This window comes from Pelmatolapia mariae, linkage group LG23 (assembly GCF_036321145.2).
Source record: "Pelmatolapia mariae isolate MD_Pm_ZW linkage group LG23, Pm_UMD_F_2, whole genome shotgun sequence".
NCBI lineage: Eukaryota > Metazoa > Chordata > Actinopteri > Cichliformes > Cichlidae > Pelmatolapia > Pelmatolapia mariae.
In genome coordinates, this window is record NC_086246.1 from 36,639,280 (window position 1) to 36,655,900 (window position 16,621).

A 16,621-nucleotide genomic window follows, 5' to 3' on the forward strand; every position below is an offset into this window, starting at 1 on the left:
CATCTAGTCAGATCGCCTTCTACTTTCTTTAGAAGTGGGATGTGGTTTAATTTAGTTAAGTCTGAAAGCTTAGGAGAAACATTAATACCTAAATATTTAATATTTCCAGATTGTAGTGGGGCAGAAGAAGAATTATGGAAGGAGCAGTTAATGGGAAGAACTGTAGATTTTGGCCAGTTAATTGAATAATCTGAAACTCTTGAAAACCAGTTTATTAGAGTAATTACCTCAGAAAGGTTGGTTTGTGAGTTTTGCAGAAAAAGCAACACATCATCCGCATAGAGACTGATTTTATGTTCTATGTTCTTACATTTTATGCCCTTAATTGTTGTAGCCTGTCTAAATGCTGCCGCTAGTGGTTCGATAAAAAGTGCAAAAAGTGAAGGGGAGAGTGGGCATCCCTGTCTGGTGCCCCTCAGGAGACAGAAGCTGGAGGATGTCTGGTCATTTGTCCTGATACAAGCTGTTGGGGAATTATATAATATTTTTAACCAGTTGATGAAAGAAGATCCAAAACCAAATTTGTGTAAAGTTGCAAATAAAAATTTCCAGTTAACTCTGTCAAACGCTTTTTCTGCATCTAGAGATAATATTATGGTTTCAATGTTTTTACTGCATGAGTAGTCTATTAAATTAAGTAATCTACGAGTGTTTGTTGATGAGTGCCTACCTTTTATGAAACCAGTTTGGTCAGGATGAATTAAGAGGGGGGTTATTTTCTCTAATCTTTTTGAGAGAGCTTTGCAGATTATTTTGAGGTCTACATTTATAAGAGATATTGGACGATAGCTTGAGGGGAAAAAAAGGGTCCTTGCCTGGTTTTAGTAGGAGACTAATGTTGGCAGAATTCGTATTTGGTGGTAGTCTGCCATTTTCCTTGATTTCCTGCAACATTCTGTGGAATACTGGTGCCAAAATTGTCCAGAATTCTTTGTAGAATTCTGCAGGAAAGCCGTCTGGACCTGGAGCCTTATTATTGGGCATACTTGTCAGGGCTTCCTGGAGTTCACCTGGCATCAGTGGCGAATCCAGTGCCATTGCTTGACTGTCTAGTAATTTTGGAAGAGTTACGTTGTCAAGAAACTGATCAATTTATTTTTAGACGGGTTTATTTGTGGTGAGTATAAAGTTTCATAGAAATCCCTAAAAATGTTGTTTATTCTTCCAGGGTCATATATTGTGTTCCCCGATAGATCTTTAACAGCACATATAGTTGTTTTTTCTTTATTTATTTTTAACTGGTTAGCTAGAAGTCGACTGGATTTGTTACTGTGTTCAAAATTCTGCAAGCGAAGTCTTTGTACTAGGAATTCTGTTTTTTTATTAATAATTTCATTTAATGCTAGTTTTGTTTTGCATATTTTGTTCATTATTTCTTGATCTTGGTCGGACGCGTAGGCTTCTTCTAAGGATTTGATGGTTTTTTCTAATTCCTGAATATTTTTGTTTTCTTCTTTCTTTTTATGTGATGAGAAAGAAATTATTTTACCTCTCATCACAGCTTTCCCTGCTTCCCATAGAACAGAAGCTGATGTTCCGGGAGTGTCATTAAAGTCTAAATATGAAGTCCACTCTTTTTTAAAGTATTTGATAAACTCTTCATCTTTGAGCAGTGATGTGTTAAATCTGGTTAGGACTGCTGCCTCACAGAAAGACAGTCCTGGGTTCAAATCCACCATTCTGTGTGTAGTTGCATGTTTTGCACGTTCTTCCCATGTCTGTGTGGGTTCTCTCCAGGTATTCTGCCTTCCTCACAAAGACATGGAGTTAACTGGTGATTTTGAATTACCCTTTCTTTTAAAACAGCTTTAAGTATCTTCTTTTCAGACCTTGGCGTGGATTTATGGTTCTGTATTAAAAGTATACTGTAGGTACATAAGAAAAAGAAGAAACCTCCTGAGACCCAATGCTGTAACTTATACTGCTGTAACCTGATGTGGACGTCCCATGAAATTAAATTGTGTCGCACTGAAACAGTTACTGTGATTAACATCATTCAGGACTTTTTTGAAACAGTTACCCTGTTCAGTGTCGTCATTCCTGCTTCTTTGGACATTTAAATTTTTTATATGTACTAGAAGAAAATGGATCCTTCAAAACAGAAAAACTATACTGCTAGCTATTGTTTTGGCAGCAACATTGCAGAGGAACACTAAGTATAAATGCTAGGCATTGGTGTCTTGCACAGGCTACATGATAGGCCCCTCAATGATTCAATGTATGTGTAAAATAAGCTTTAGATTCAACATGTTGTGTTGTGTTTGAACTCAGGTCAAGAAAAAAAAACATGCACTCTTTTCGAGACTTATATTGTTATATGAATTCCACATTGGCATTTTGATAATGTCACACCTTGACAAATGGAAAAACTATATGATTTCAATAACTGGCCTAGTTTACCTCAGACATAGAGTTGATAGCAGGTTGTGGCAACCTAAAATATGTAACAGTGTCTGAAACCAGCTTTATATTTGAGGGTTAAAGATCTTCTTATGGTTATGAAATAGTAATTGAGTTTTTCCTTTTCCGAAGCCACTGCTGAATTAGACAGAAAACGCTCCAGTGAAGTGAAGAAAGATGCAATTGGGGTCATAAAAACGGGCAGTTTTCAGTGTAAATTCTGTGGAACAATGGCAGCATTCATCATAAAGAGAAAATATAGTTTCAGTTCTAGCCACAGAGGCAGAGAGAAAGAGAGAGCGGTGAATTATAAAGACATTTCAAGGTAAATACAGCATGGCCAGCATCAGACCCAATCACAAAAACGTCAGAACAGATGTCAAGAACAAGTTAACGTCATTCAGGACTTTTTTGAATCCGACACAAAAAATACATTCTCACATTTTGAACTTCAAATTTTTCTAAAGCATGACCTCTTATGAAACTTGTTCTATTAATTACTGAAAGCGCAAAACCTTATTTAATCCAGCCTCATCTTTGTGCTGTGAGTTAACATAATATTGAGCACATTTACCACGATGAGCATCCAAGGACAGCAGCAGCACATTTCCTCTGTCACAGCTGAGGAACAGGGCGATTTTTCAGACCTCAGTGGACAAAGCATCTGCAGTAAATCTCAGATCAAACAACATGCTGAAAAGTTGGGTCCCAAAATAAAGAGCCACCGTCAAAGAGCCAGCGGGTAAGAAGAGGAAGGGAAGATTGTCTCAAATGAAAGACACTCCATTGAAATCCTATTGAGCTATTTTCAGTGAGAAGCCCCAAAAAAGCGAGAGAAAAGAGTGCACTGGTAAAGGTCAGCGTGAACCCAGATCATAGAACCTGAAACATGGCACACAGATAAAGAGCCCACTGAGAAATATCAATTACGCCTTGACATTTTCCAGGGAGACAAAAGAGGCTTGTATAATAACACAAGAGGGTGGGGCTGTGGCTACTATGTAAAAATGGATGCAACATTAATTCATTTTACATAATAAATATCCTCAAAAATTTTCTCAACTATCAAAATCTCCAACATATGTGGCAACATCACAGCATGATTTCATTTCCCCCTAAAACATGAAATGTATCTGACCTGCCAGTGAATCCAGAAGATTTGGCATATTCCATTTTGAAGAGGAAGTTTGAAGCTTTATGCACACAGAAAGATTTTTTTTTCATTCATTACATTCTCACAGTCACCCTGCAAGTTGCTCATCTCCGACCTACAAAGCCCTAAGTCACTGCAAGTTCATCTTGACAAAATGCTTTTCATGTAGTGAGGAACCTGCACTTCACTGTATGGAACAGTTATTCATCCATTCTCTTCCACTTCTCTCCTTATCAGGGTCTCAGGGAGGCTGGACCCTATCCCAGCCACAATAGGGTGACAGGCAGGTTACGGGGTACACTCTGGACAGGTCACCAGGCTGTCACAGGGCTAATAAAAAGAAACAGACACCCATTTGCACCCACATTTACACTTATGGGCAATAGTGCTACCAAACACCCAAAAGATAAACTGCTTGCATTTGTGCACAGTCCTACATATTTGCACATTGAAGAACATATCCTGGTCAAAAATGGCTTCAAGATTCCTCACAGTGGTGTCCAAACCCAGGCCTCGAGGACGGTGTCCTGCAGGTTTTAGATGTATCCTTGATTCATCACAGCTGATTGAAATGGCTAAATTACCTCCTCAACATGTCTTGAAGTTCTCCAGACACCTGGTAATGACCTAATCATTTGATTCAGGTGTGTAGATCCAGGGTGAGATCTAATACCTGCAGGACACCAGGCCTCGAGGCCTGGAGTTGGCCAAGCCTGTTTAAGACATTCCTGTAGTTTAACTAACTGATGTGTCATCTGTCTTCAAGGATAGATAAAGCTGGGTATCATCTGCATAGCAACAAAGATATATGCTATGCCTTCTAATATTGCTGCCTGAAGGAAGCATGTAATATAAATAAAATTGGTCCAAGCACAGAACCCTGTGGAACTTCATAATTAACCTTAGAAGGAGACTCTCAATGTGCATGAACAAACTGAATTGTATTACATACAGCACAGTACCTTTGATACCTACCAGAGTCCACTGTCAGAGGGTGTAACATTGTTCATAATCCCTGGCTAATATGCTGTCAGGTCATGACACCACATCATCCATGAAAATCCAAATGTTACAACCTATGCCTGTTGGTGGATAACCTCTTACAACACAAGTACAACACTGTTTCTTTTCTTGCTTGTAAAATGGTGCCTCGGTGTCTCCTCCAGTTACAACCAAATGACGTTTAAGAACTCTGTAAAAATTGCATGTGTCAAAAAGGGAGCGTTGGGGGGGGAAAAAAGAACTGATCAACAGCTGAAGACCTGCACCCTGTTTATTCCTCACCCAGTCTTAAGACATTGGAACATACAGTAACAGCAGGACATGAGTGCCGTTTTAGTGGGTGTAATTTTTTCATAAATTTAGTACCCTTTTCTGAGCATCATCTTTGGCCATGGGGCATCTTTATGATGCTGTGTGAAATGGTGTGAATGGTGCTTTTTTTTTGGGATCAAAACAAGACTACCTCATTATGCTGGCCATTTGCTCATAAGACCATCCTCCACCTCTTAGCAGGAGAAAACCGCAAAATTAAACTAGACATGAGCCACCATTAAATAACACAAGGGGAAAAAGATGACTCTGTATTAATTTGGTGTGTCTTTATACCTGGTTTCCATCCTCCTGTTGGTATGTTCACGTCACACGTGGAGCTCCACACTCGATAGATTCTTTAGCAGGACAGCTCTCACAGCTTCCGTTTCTTTGGATCTCTGTTGGTTACGTGCATTTGCCCATGGCTTTCATTTGCATGTTTGTTACATTTATTCACTCGTCTCTTAACGCCACACTGTACTGCATATATTTCTCATTCATTCATTTATCATGCACAATATTCTTGACACACTTTCATCCCATTTTGACAGTCAAAAAAGAGCTCATTTATTTAAAGGGAGAAACAAGTTTACTATTAGAAACAACAATAATGAATAAAAAAACAGTTTTTAGTTTGTTTTTTGTCATTTGAAGTACAATTTATTGGTTAAATAACATTAAATATTTAAAGTGAAAGTCCTTCTAGAAGCAGGTCACTGCACTCAGCATTCATTTGGCTAGTTATTGTGAAGCTCCTACATTTCACAGGTTTTTGTGGTGTACTGCTAATTATGTGACAAGGAATTTCAGGTCACGTTACCAAGTAATGGTAAAGTAATGTAAATCATCCAAAATGACTATACTTCTACCACTATCTTTAGCATTACTTAGTTCTCACACAGATTTCTTCGAGTGACATTCTCCTCTCGTATAATATTGTTGGTAAAATAAACGTGACTGGGGAAGCAAATTACCTGAAGACACTACAGAGAATCAGATAGTGTGAGTCATCCAGGGCAACAGCATAACTGCATTCAGTGACATATTAAATAAGATAATTATTTGTCTATGCCGACCTATTTCAGTACATCACGTGGTGCAATTTAATTCATATTTAACATGACACTTGAGCTCTGAAGGTTGTAATATGATGATTTGGCCTCTTTTTCTTCATGAGGTCCTCCCTAACAACAATTTAACAATTGAAACAATGTGAAACTAACCGTGCATCTTGTATGAAGCCCCCTATCATGTCATGTACTGGGAGGCACCTGAATCTTACATTATTCAACAATACGGAAAATCAAGCCTCTCTACAAGGCTGATATCTTATTCATCTGCTGCTCTGTGCTACCTCAAGTATTTGCTGGCATAATTAGTTGGCATAATCAACCCTGTACAGCTTTGTGGTGATAACAGTGTTGTACAGTGCACATCATTTTATGGTGAATGAATGTAAAGGGGGCACCTCTCATACAGACTCTTATTCCATTTCTGAGCCAAGGTAAATCAGTACAGCGGACAAAAAGATTATCGTATTATTCACATATAAGACTTCCTGCAAACGATTTAAATGGCATGCCGATTCCATCCCGGTACACTGGAGGACTTTGAAGCAATCAATGTGATTATAAATCACAGCTGTAAGGCACTCAAGGCCATTCTTTTGGTTTCATCAGATGCCGTGGCTGCTCAGTTCAGGGTGTGTCAGGCCGTGACTGCTTGCATTCACTGGAAGTTAACAGCATGAATAGGCAAGGACAAACACGAGGTACAGTACAGCAGCACGGTCAGGGTAAATAACAACAGACTGAATGTTTAATATTCTGCATCAGCCTCAAGTAACTCAATGACTGGCAAATGTTACAAGCCAGTAGAAGATCCCGTCTCCTCAAAGTTACCTTTATGTTATAGAACATCTACAGTGATCATATTAATGAGCTAACAGAAACTGATCCATCATCTAGACTGATTTACTGAGGTGAATGATGGGCAAGCATATGACGTTTAGCTGGAAGTTGGTGAGAGAGAGGTGGGGGGGGTCACATAATTTTAGCCTGTGTTGGATTTCCTGTGTGAAACCTCTAATACTCTTATAAAATATGTCAATTAGAGATGCTAAATGAAAATAAAATATGTTCCAGGAAATCATGATGTTGAAGATCCCAGTTTCAGTTAAGGAAAAATATTAGCCTGGACTATTCAAGCGGATTCCTGCAAAAAATTAACCACGATCTGTTTCCAAACACAACACAGTCCTATTAAGTGGGGAACATGTTCCCTTTGAAACACCATGCACAAAACAAAATGTCCCGATGACCCATGTATGACATAAAATATATCGTCGCCCGCATTACTCAAGTGAAAAGTACTTTTGCTAACACCAACCCAGAATACACAAAGATACCTCCATAGTGCAACACATGCCTGCCGGTACAGAAGCTCTTTAAGATGATTTTTGGCACAGATTTTTGTGACCTTTGCACATACATTTGGAGCCTATCTCTGAGCATCCTTTTTTCTCTTTTTTTTGGCTTTCCCCAAAATCAGAATCAAGTCATAGGTAAACCGAGGTAAATGCCACAGGATTACTGACACAAAAACTCATATGCCTTCAGTGGAAATCACACTCTTGTTCAAATGCTGGGTTGAGGAGCTGCTATTCGTAAAACATACAATGTATATAAGAGGAAAGCATTTAACACTATTTGGTCATCTTTAGCAGATTATGTGACGGGCCTAAAATGTCTGAGTGCGTTCAGATCAGCAGCTGACTGAAGCCTCTGAACCCCTTGATGGATTGAGAAGAAGAGAAGATGGTTAATCGGCTCCAAATGTCATATAAAAAAACGTTTTCAGACATTACATTTGCAGCGCACACATGCTAAAAATTCTAATTGCCTGCAGACAAAGTAAATTTCTTGACTTCAAGCATCTCAGAGCTGTCAATGCGAAAGTGAGCAACAAAAACCATTTTCAAATCCTTTGTTTAAAATATGTACCACAACTTTTAAAACAAGACTATGTTGACTTTGGCAAAAATGTCAATAACATGATGCTAAATACAAATATGTAAACTGTGTAGTATAAGATCTGGCAACTGATCAGCTAATCTGCAAACTTCAAACATTACATCATCGTCATATGTTACAAGTCCGGCTTCTGGTGTAGCCAAGATATCTCAAAACAGATACATTATTAAAAGATAATAAAAAGATCAATTTTTGTCAGACGATAGCTGATAGTGTTTCATTTTATTGAACGGCATCTGTCTTTTGTTGGATGAACTACTTCACTAAATGTGATTATTCAAAAGATATTGGAGTGGGCTATAACTGTAAATCAGAAAATTACCAGAAACAAAAATCTGGTTCTACACATTCATGTGCGCATCTGTTTATAAAGATTAGCGGTTTGACAGTGGAAACAGTGGAGTAACGTGATAACGTCACTGAAGTGACTCATTAACGCTAGCTCAGCGTCTGTAGCATCTGTTGTTTGTTAGCTTCAATTTCTGGTCAGACAATGAATTCAACTTTTAATTTGATAGAAGACTTTCAGTTTGCACTGATCTGCTTTAGCTGCCATGTAGGACCTGCTGCTATCCTGTACCAGAATGATACATTAAAAGCTGTTTGCCAGTAGTATCCTAATCATTTTTCAGTAGTATTTTACCCTTTTCTACACGTGCTCTCATTAGGATTTTCAATTGTTTTGAATTATTTTGTCAAACAAGCAACTCAAACTTGGATTAAATAACTTTTTAGACTAGTCAACTATCCCACATCCCTTCAAGAAATAGAGATTAATTTGAAGGTAATCATAAGTGTGAAAATTGCTGTTATCTTCTCACTATTCCTTTGACTGCTAACGGCCTGTCTGGCTCTGAAGTCATCCCGGTAATAAATATTCATATACCTTTCAGGGTCTTTGTTATGTTGACTACCTTCCATCAGTCTGATCTGCTGTGGCACGAGAAACAAATGGTGGAAATAAATTAAGAAAAAAAATCTAAGTAAATATATAAATAATAAAGACAATGAGTGAACGAGGAGGGGAAATTTGGAACATCAAAGGCTCCTCTATCTTTGCAGCATGTAAACAGTGCGTGCCTTCAGTGAGTGGAAGAGCCCTTTTTAATGATTCCATGGAAGATTGCCACATCGACAAGCATTCCTGTAATAAATAAAATTAACAAACATTTCTGTAGGGTCTTTTCAAAGGGAAAGAGAGCCCAATGTTTTTTTTTCAGATAAGTGGTCTATACATCCCCTGCTCCTTCCTGATTAGTCTAATCCAGTGAGAAGTGCGTGCAGGGTTTTGATTGAGTCAGCCGTCGAGGACCCCGAGGGGAACCCTCCTGATAAGTGCCTTTACCTTTCACCTCCAGAACCCCACGCACGTCGTTTCGCCATATCCCACTCCCTCTAATCTCATTTGGCCCAGAAAGACATGCTCAGCCACAAGAAGCTACGATTAGCATCCTCTTTACCGAGGGATTCCATTGGCTCGGACTGCCAGTGCTGCCCTCGACCTGAGTTGCTGAAGGCACTAAAACAGTCAGGTAGTTCTGTGTGTGTGTGTGTGTGTGTGTGTGTGTGTGTGTGTGTGTGTGTGTGTGTGTGTGTGTGTGTGTGTGTGTGTGTGTGAGAGAGAGAGAGAGTGTATGCATTTGCATCCACCCTTCACAACTAAATACCTGACAGCTTGATGTCAGAAGCTCACTTTCTTCTGTTTACTTGCTTTGCAGTCAGTGAGCAGCAATACTCTCCTTTATTTTGTGTCATGAATGAGGCAACAACCAGACTGCAATAGAGACCAGCCAATATATATATATATATATATATATATATATATATATATATATATATATATATATATATATATATATATATATATATACATATATATATATATACATATATATATCGAGATTTACCCCATCTTTCCTTGCTTAAATGTGTTGTTTTTGTCTCTGTAATTCGGCTTGGTTGGAAAAAAATCTTTTGAGATACTTATGAACTCAGTAAATCCTCAGTGAACTACACCCTGTGCAGTGGGACAGATAGAGACCACTTCATGCTTTAAACTGTAATCAGCTGCTTTGGCCATACATGTACAGCATCTATCTTGGCAAATGTGATTATATTCATCTTTCTATATTCAACACTGATCACATTTCATTATAGCGGGAATTGTTCTCTGGTATGACGCATCATCCGGTGGTGTGGCATGTTTCCAAAAGGGTATTTTGTAAAGATTAGCTGAGGAGATTGTTTGGTTAAAGAAGTAACCCGTGATTAAAGAAAAGAGTCACATGAGCTCATAACAGTATAGAGGCCTCCACTGAACTGTGTACAGCTTATGCGTATAGAAAAATAAATCCAATATAACACAACATACAAGAATAACTGTAAAAATGAAACAAATAAATGCAGTAATTTCACTGAAAAACGCAACTTTATTTATAAATAATGAAGAACTGAAGAATGCTCATTGGTCATATCAGAGTTTTTATCAACTACGCTTCCATATATTTAACAAACTTACAACCTTTTCCTTCTAAAAAGACCTTCAAGAGTCTTTAAAAATAAAAAACATAAATATTACATTATATGGAAACTGAGTTTTACCAAGAATTTGCAGTTTTGCAATAGCAAAGGTTTATATCAAATATCTGAATATTTCAGAATTGTATAATTTAAGTATAAGAAGTTAGCTTCAACACTCCAGACTCTGCATTTTGTAATTAATGTTATGTTTTTCTTATTGACATAAAGTTTTATGTGTGATGTCGAAAAAAATAATCTCAAATATTAAAACCCTCACATGCATGACTGGAAAGTTTATATGACATGAACGTTCAGGGAGAAACAAAGACAACACAATGGCTTAAAAGTATCACAAGAAGCATACATACAATTGTGGAGGTGTGTGATGTCTCATTGTACATCACGACATCAGTGTATATGAAAGGTAGCTGAGCATATGCATAGTCATCATCATAATATAATGATAACAAGGATGAATAACTAAAATAAAGCAGGTCACATGGTTCTGAAACAACAGCTCGTCTCTGCTAAACAGTCTGTAAATCATGCAGATAAATAAAGAGAGAAAAAGAAGAAAGGCAGAGAAACAAAATAAAGGACAGAAAAACGTTTGATGTAGAAATGAACCTGAAACAGTGGATTGCAACCATTAAATCTGAGAGGTCACAAGGTAGGAAAGAGGAAAATGTAAATCCAGGCAGACAAAATTATTATTTTTTATTCTGATCTGAGATCTTTATCTGATCTGAGATCATGAATTTTACCTTATTGTGTATCTCACTCATTGACATGTGCAGCATGTAACGGTGGTGAAATGTGATAACTTTTAATAAGTCAGATTAAAAAGATTTATACACTGGCATGAATGGATTTTTTTAATGCTCTCATTTGGTGGCAAAAGTGTGCAGTCCATGTCTGGGGGCATCTTTGAGTTGAGGAGTTTAAATTATGATTTGATTTAATATGTGGAAAAAATTATTGAGCAGTCTTCAAATAAATACAGGAAATATTTTTGCACACAAATCATTTTAACGTAAAATATGAAGGAAATTTATTTCATTGATTGATTCGTTTATTTTAACTTCATTTATTTAAAAATAATTTTAGAAATTAAAAAGAAATAAGAGAGGCAAAAATGAAGTGGTGGTTTTTGAGGGTTCCAGATGTTGCAGAAATTACAAAATAAAAATGAAAACTATCCGGAAATGAAGGGTTAACTGAGCGCATAAATAAACTTTCGCGCAAACTGTCCGCTGCACAGACTGAACCTGATGGATGCAGTTCGCTTCTGTGGGTAAAGCATAGCGTCCGTATCCCAGCAATCTGTATCCGATCATCTCCAGAAAACTGACCGCACAGGCCCACTTGCACGTGTGCGCGCCTGCATGTGTATATGTAAACAATAATGCAAAAGAAGAAGAAGAAGAAGAAGAAGAAGAAAGCCCGCGCTGTCTCTCCATCAGTCGGGGGGAATAAAGTCTTGGTGTAAATCACTTTTCCGACTGGTGCAGCGCATTAAACAACCGTGCCATGATTCCTTTTCTCTCAGCTCAGCCGCCCCCCTCCCATTTTTTTCTTTATCAGCCCGTTCACCATTTCATTTCTTTCAAATGAGAATTCAGGGACCCCCAAATTCAAGCCCCCGCGTCTTCAAACAACAAAACTGTACGGTTTTACTTTTTCTCCCGTCAAAATGGTATCCCAGATTCAATTTTAGATAGACCAGGATTTAGCCAGTGATGACTTCTTCCTTTTTTATTTTTTTAGACAATATTTAATATGCTGAAATGAGATCAGCTTTTACACACACACACAGACACACACACACTCACTCACAAAAATGCATTTTTTATAAAATGTGAAATCTCGCGTTGAAATAAAAATGAATTCAGCTGTGATAAGCCGATCTGTGTCTTGGCATATTTTCCCCTTAGTCTATCATCATCGTCGTCATCATCATCATCATCAGAGAAGCAACAACAATGACACTACCATCATCATCTTCATCATCATAATCTTCGACCTCTGTTTTAGAAAATTAGCACGCCTAAATACAAAACCACATTCTCAAAGCCACTTATCAAACTCCATTTCCTGCTGATGATTTCAGGGTGACATTAAAACACAATAATGTAAATGACCCATGACTTTTAATTAAAAATGTCCACCTCCTCCCCTCCTCATCCAATTATTGTTTCGTCTGTTTTACTTCTTTTTTTAATATACTTTATGTTGCTGAGAGAAATAAAATAATAATGAAAAGAAGTCAAAGCGCCTGCTTTACTCGGTGTTTCCCCTCCTCATTGACTTTTATCACCAAATGAAGCATATAAATGACCTGAAAGCGCTGGCTGTCGCGTTAAATTAAATAAAATAAAGAACAATTATCCTCTCCTTTTTCCTCTGATCTCGCGCTGAAAAGGAGTCCTGGAGAGATAAGGCAGATTGAATTCTCTCTGTTGTGCTCCAATAAAAACGTCAAGGGGGGAAGAGAGATTTAAACACACACACACACACACACACACACACACCCTTTCCCTCTATAATTCCAAATCATAATTTCCCTCCCATTATACCTCTCACATGCCGTTTATCGTTATTTATTTCAGGGCGTTGTAACCGCACTCAATTTCCGTGACTAAGTTGGATAATTACAGGTAGTGAGTGAATCCTGTGATGTAAAACTTAAAAATAAAAGAGACTGCAAACAATACTGTCTTAAATATATTTAAAAAAAAATGAATGACATATATATATATATATATATATATATATATATATAGATATATATATATATATATATATATATATATATATATATATATACAGACGGGCCTTTATCCAAGTCCGCAGCTACTCCTGAAAGTAATTATAATTGTCTCATTTCAAAGTTGAATTAGAACGCTTTAGGGTTTTGATGTAAAACTTCACATTCGGTTCAATGAAGTATCACCCTAATTTACAGCTCCAGATAAGAAGCAAGTCTGTCATAAAAATCTGCCCCCCTCTCCTCCTTTCCCCTGCCCTCCCTCCTCTTCCTCCCCAGGATGGAATTGCACCTTGGGCAATAGTGCAGAATGGTAACTTCTCCCCACATATGTTCTTGGCAGATAAGTAAACAATTTGGATGTGGAATGATTTTTTTAATTATTACTACAGTATTAATACGGGCAAGCTACACACACTCACACACGTGCGCGCGCGCGGTACGCAAATCCATCAGTCTCCATTAAGAAGAATAGAAGAAGAAACAGACCCCCTCGCACCCCGCGCTGGGTCCAAGTTTCCTTTCATTCCTGCTTGTTTTTTTGGGTGAGTTATAAAGCTGTGCTCACTCTCTGTTGTCTTAATGAGAGCCGGGGCCTTTTTCATTCACAGGTCGCTGCAGGTTTAAACACGTGCGGATGACTCGGCGCTGATAGAGGTTTTAACGAAGTTTTTGGCTGCAGCAGAAATCGCACACGCAGAGATTTTTTAAACCGCATCACAGTCAAGTGGTAGGCTGCTGTACAACCAACCAAAAAGTCGCAGATTGGGTGAAAAAAAAATGGAGCGAGAGAGAGAGAAAAAAAATCAGTATTCTCCATTAGTTAAACCTATAATTAAGCAGCTTCTTGAAGTGATTAAGCAGTCAGACGAGTCGGACGGGCGGAATCCCTCCAGGGAGGCCTCTCCTGAACTGTCAAACATCAAAAACCGGTTCATCCCGGTGTCACAAACACACCTTCATCATGCTGCACCGCCGAACATGCCTGAACCCTGCTTCTGCAACAAGAAGCAGAGCAATCATCATAATAAAAATAAATAAAAAAAAAAAGAAGAAAGAAAGAAAGAAAGAAAGAAAGAAAGAAAAAGAAGCAGTTAAGGAATAAAGCTTTGTGGAATGATCAAAGGGCGGGAAACTGACAGCTTTAACTACCGCACACGGGAGAGGGAATCGATGAGGGAAAAGAGGATTGATTTGATGTTATTGTTCTAATGTGCAGCCTATCAACAGTATTGATTAGCTCGGGTGTATTTTTTTTAATCTTTAAAAAGATTAAAGTATTTTCATAATTCATAACTTCAATTTTCTATATTTATTTTAATTTAAATTTTAAAATAATTATTAGTTTGTGATCATTAAACCTTTTACATCTATTTAATGGAACTTTTATTTTGGCGGTTTAAACGCCCCCGCAGCACGTGCACATTATAATGCTATCTCTGTGGTCTCAATAACCTACAAATACAGGAAATTGATCTGGTTGAAGACAGATTGTCTTTATTGAAAATGTCTTTGCTCGGCACTTGAACAAAGAGCAGGAGGTATCAACCTTCTAGATACATTATCCTTTCCATAACATGACAGGTTTTAAATTACCATCTTAGATAGAAAATACACATAGAACTCCTTGAATTCAAATAGAAGTTATCCTTAAAAAACAAAAAACAAACTAAAATGACGCGTGTGACTATATTAGCACTGAACCACAGGTAAAAATGCAAAATGAAACATCTGGATGTAAATGATTTTTTTCCCCTCATTTGTGTCTTCTTAAATAGACCGTATAGTTTTATGTGCCAGTTTTCTTTTTTCTTTCCTCTTTTTTTGTGATAAATATAACAATATAACCCGTATGTAATCCAGCCTACATGTCCTGATTTTGACCCTATGTCCAGAACATCGTCATAAAATTGCCAAAATGTGGACTCCTTAGGCTGATACAGGAAATATGAACGCTAATTGTGCAAGCCAATTTTTCAAAATAAAAGTGAAGCCTATCAATAATCAACACAAATCAGCATATCAGCATTGAAATGTACACAATAAATAAAGTTAAAGGCCTCCTTTTCTGGTTGCCATAAACGTTATAACATTTACATTTCTTACAGTTCACAGGGCTCCGTCCTTTACACCAAACTCCAGCTCCTTTGCTCAGGCAGGAACTTGGTGGATTTCTGCAAAAGTTTGTTTGTTTTTTCCTCTTTTTTGTGCCATAACAAGTCCAAGGCAGTTAACACTGTTCATGCCTTTTTAATAGGGCGCGCTGTCCATAATATATTTACATGCATTTCAGTATTCAAGTGAATTAAAAAGAACAAATGAGTCTTGAGGGTTACATGGCAGTGGCATGTGCGGATGAATATGGGTCTATCCCAGTCTTGGTCATACCTGGAAAAAGTATGTAGGCCACCGGGGGCTGTAAACTTGACGCTGACCAGGCTGTGCAGTTACACGGGACGACATAGCCCGGGTTTGTGGGCGACGGGTGGGTGTGGGTGTGCTGACTGGGGCACCCAAGGGTGCCGAACGCGCCGTTTTGGTATCCCAGTGAGGATGCGTACGGCAAAGTGCTGGTGCTCAACGTGTGGGGCATCTCGGTCATCTTCTGGATGGCGCTGGAGCTGAACTGACTCGGGTCAAGGAAGGAGTATGGGGCGGACGTCGGCGGCAGAAACGCTCTGGCTTTCTCTGAAGAGCCCAAAAGAGAGTCCGCGGCCGACACGGGAAGTCCCTTCAAGTGATCGGTGTCCCCGAGGTAAGGCAGCGGGAAAACGTACCGGTCCTTCTTGAGCAGGTTTTTGGGTTTGCGCCTGGGTCTGTACTTGTAGTCGGGGTGCTCCTTCATGTGCTGAGCCCGCAGCCTCTTGGCCTCATCGATGTAAGGTCTCTTCTCAGACTCTGACAGCAGCTTCCACTCAGCGCCCAGTCTTTTGCTGATCTCCGAGTTGTGCATTTTGGGATTATCCTGTGCCATTTTCCTCCTCTGGCCCCGGGACCAAACCATGAACGCGTTCATGGGTCTCTTGATATGATCAGCAGGCTTTGACATCTTAAGACTATACTTTTATCCCCAATTTTAATGACGAGGAAAAGTTCTGATCGGAAAGAAGGCAAACTATTCACCTGTCTAGATGCCCGATACCAGTCATGCCCCGCCTGGGATCTTCAGATTCTGGAAAACAAAAGCAAAAGAAAAGAAAAGAAAAATCCAGCGCCCGGTGCGTTTTCCCCGAGTTTGAACACTGGTGCGCCTTCGTTTAAGTCCAGTAACAACTCTGTCAGACCTGCGCCAGGCAATACGGGAAAAAACACATGCGAGACGCACACACGTAAAAAAAAATCCACAAAGGTGAAAGCGATGTTCCGCAGTCAGTTTGCTGGAGTCGTAAAAGTATTAGGTGGGTTTTTTTTCTGCCACACACGCGCGCGCTCTCT

General features: G+C 38.7%; 1 protein-coding gene across 1 annotated transcript; it reads right to left on the reverse strand.

Annotated features, from left to right (window-relative positions):
• Positions 1 to 15,518: 15,518 nt before the first annotated feature.
• sox14 (SRY-box transcription factor 14) lies at positions 15,519 to 16,235 on the reverse strand. The gene has a single exon (XM_063467026.1). The coding sequence runs from the start codon at positions 16,233 to 16,235 to the stop codon at positions 15,519 to 15,521; it is 717 nt and encodes a 238-aa protein (XP_063323096.1).
• Positions 16,236 to 16,621: the final 386 nt, after the last annotated feature.

Bases quoted from the DNA above. Each gene is read 5' to 3' on its own strand.
- sox14 (XM_063467026.1), bottom strand. From the start codon at position 16,235: ATGTCAAAGCCTGCTGATCATATCAAGAGACCCATGAACGCGTTCATG.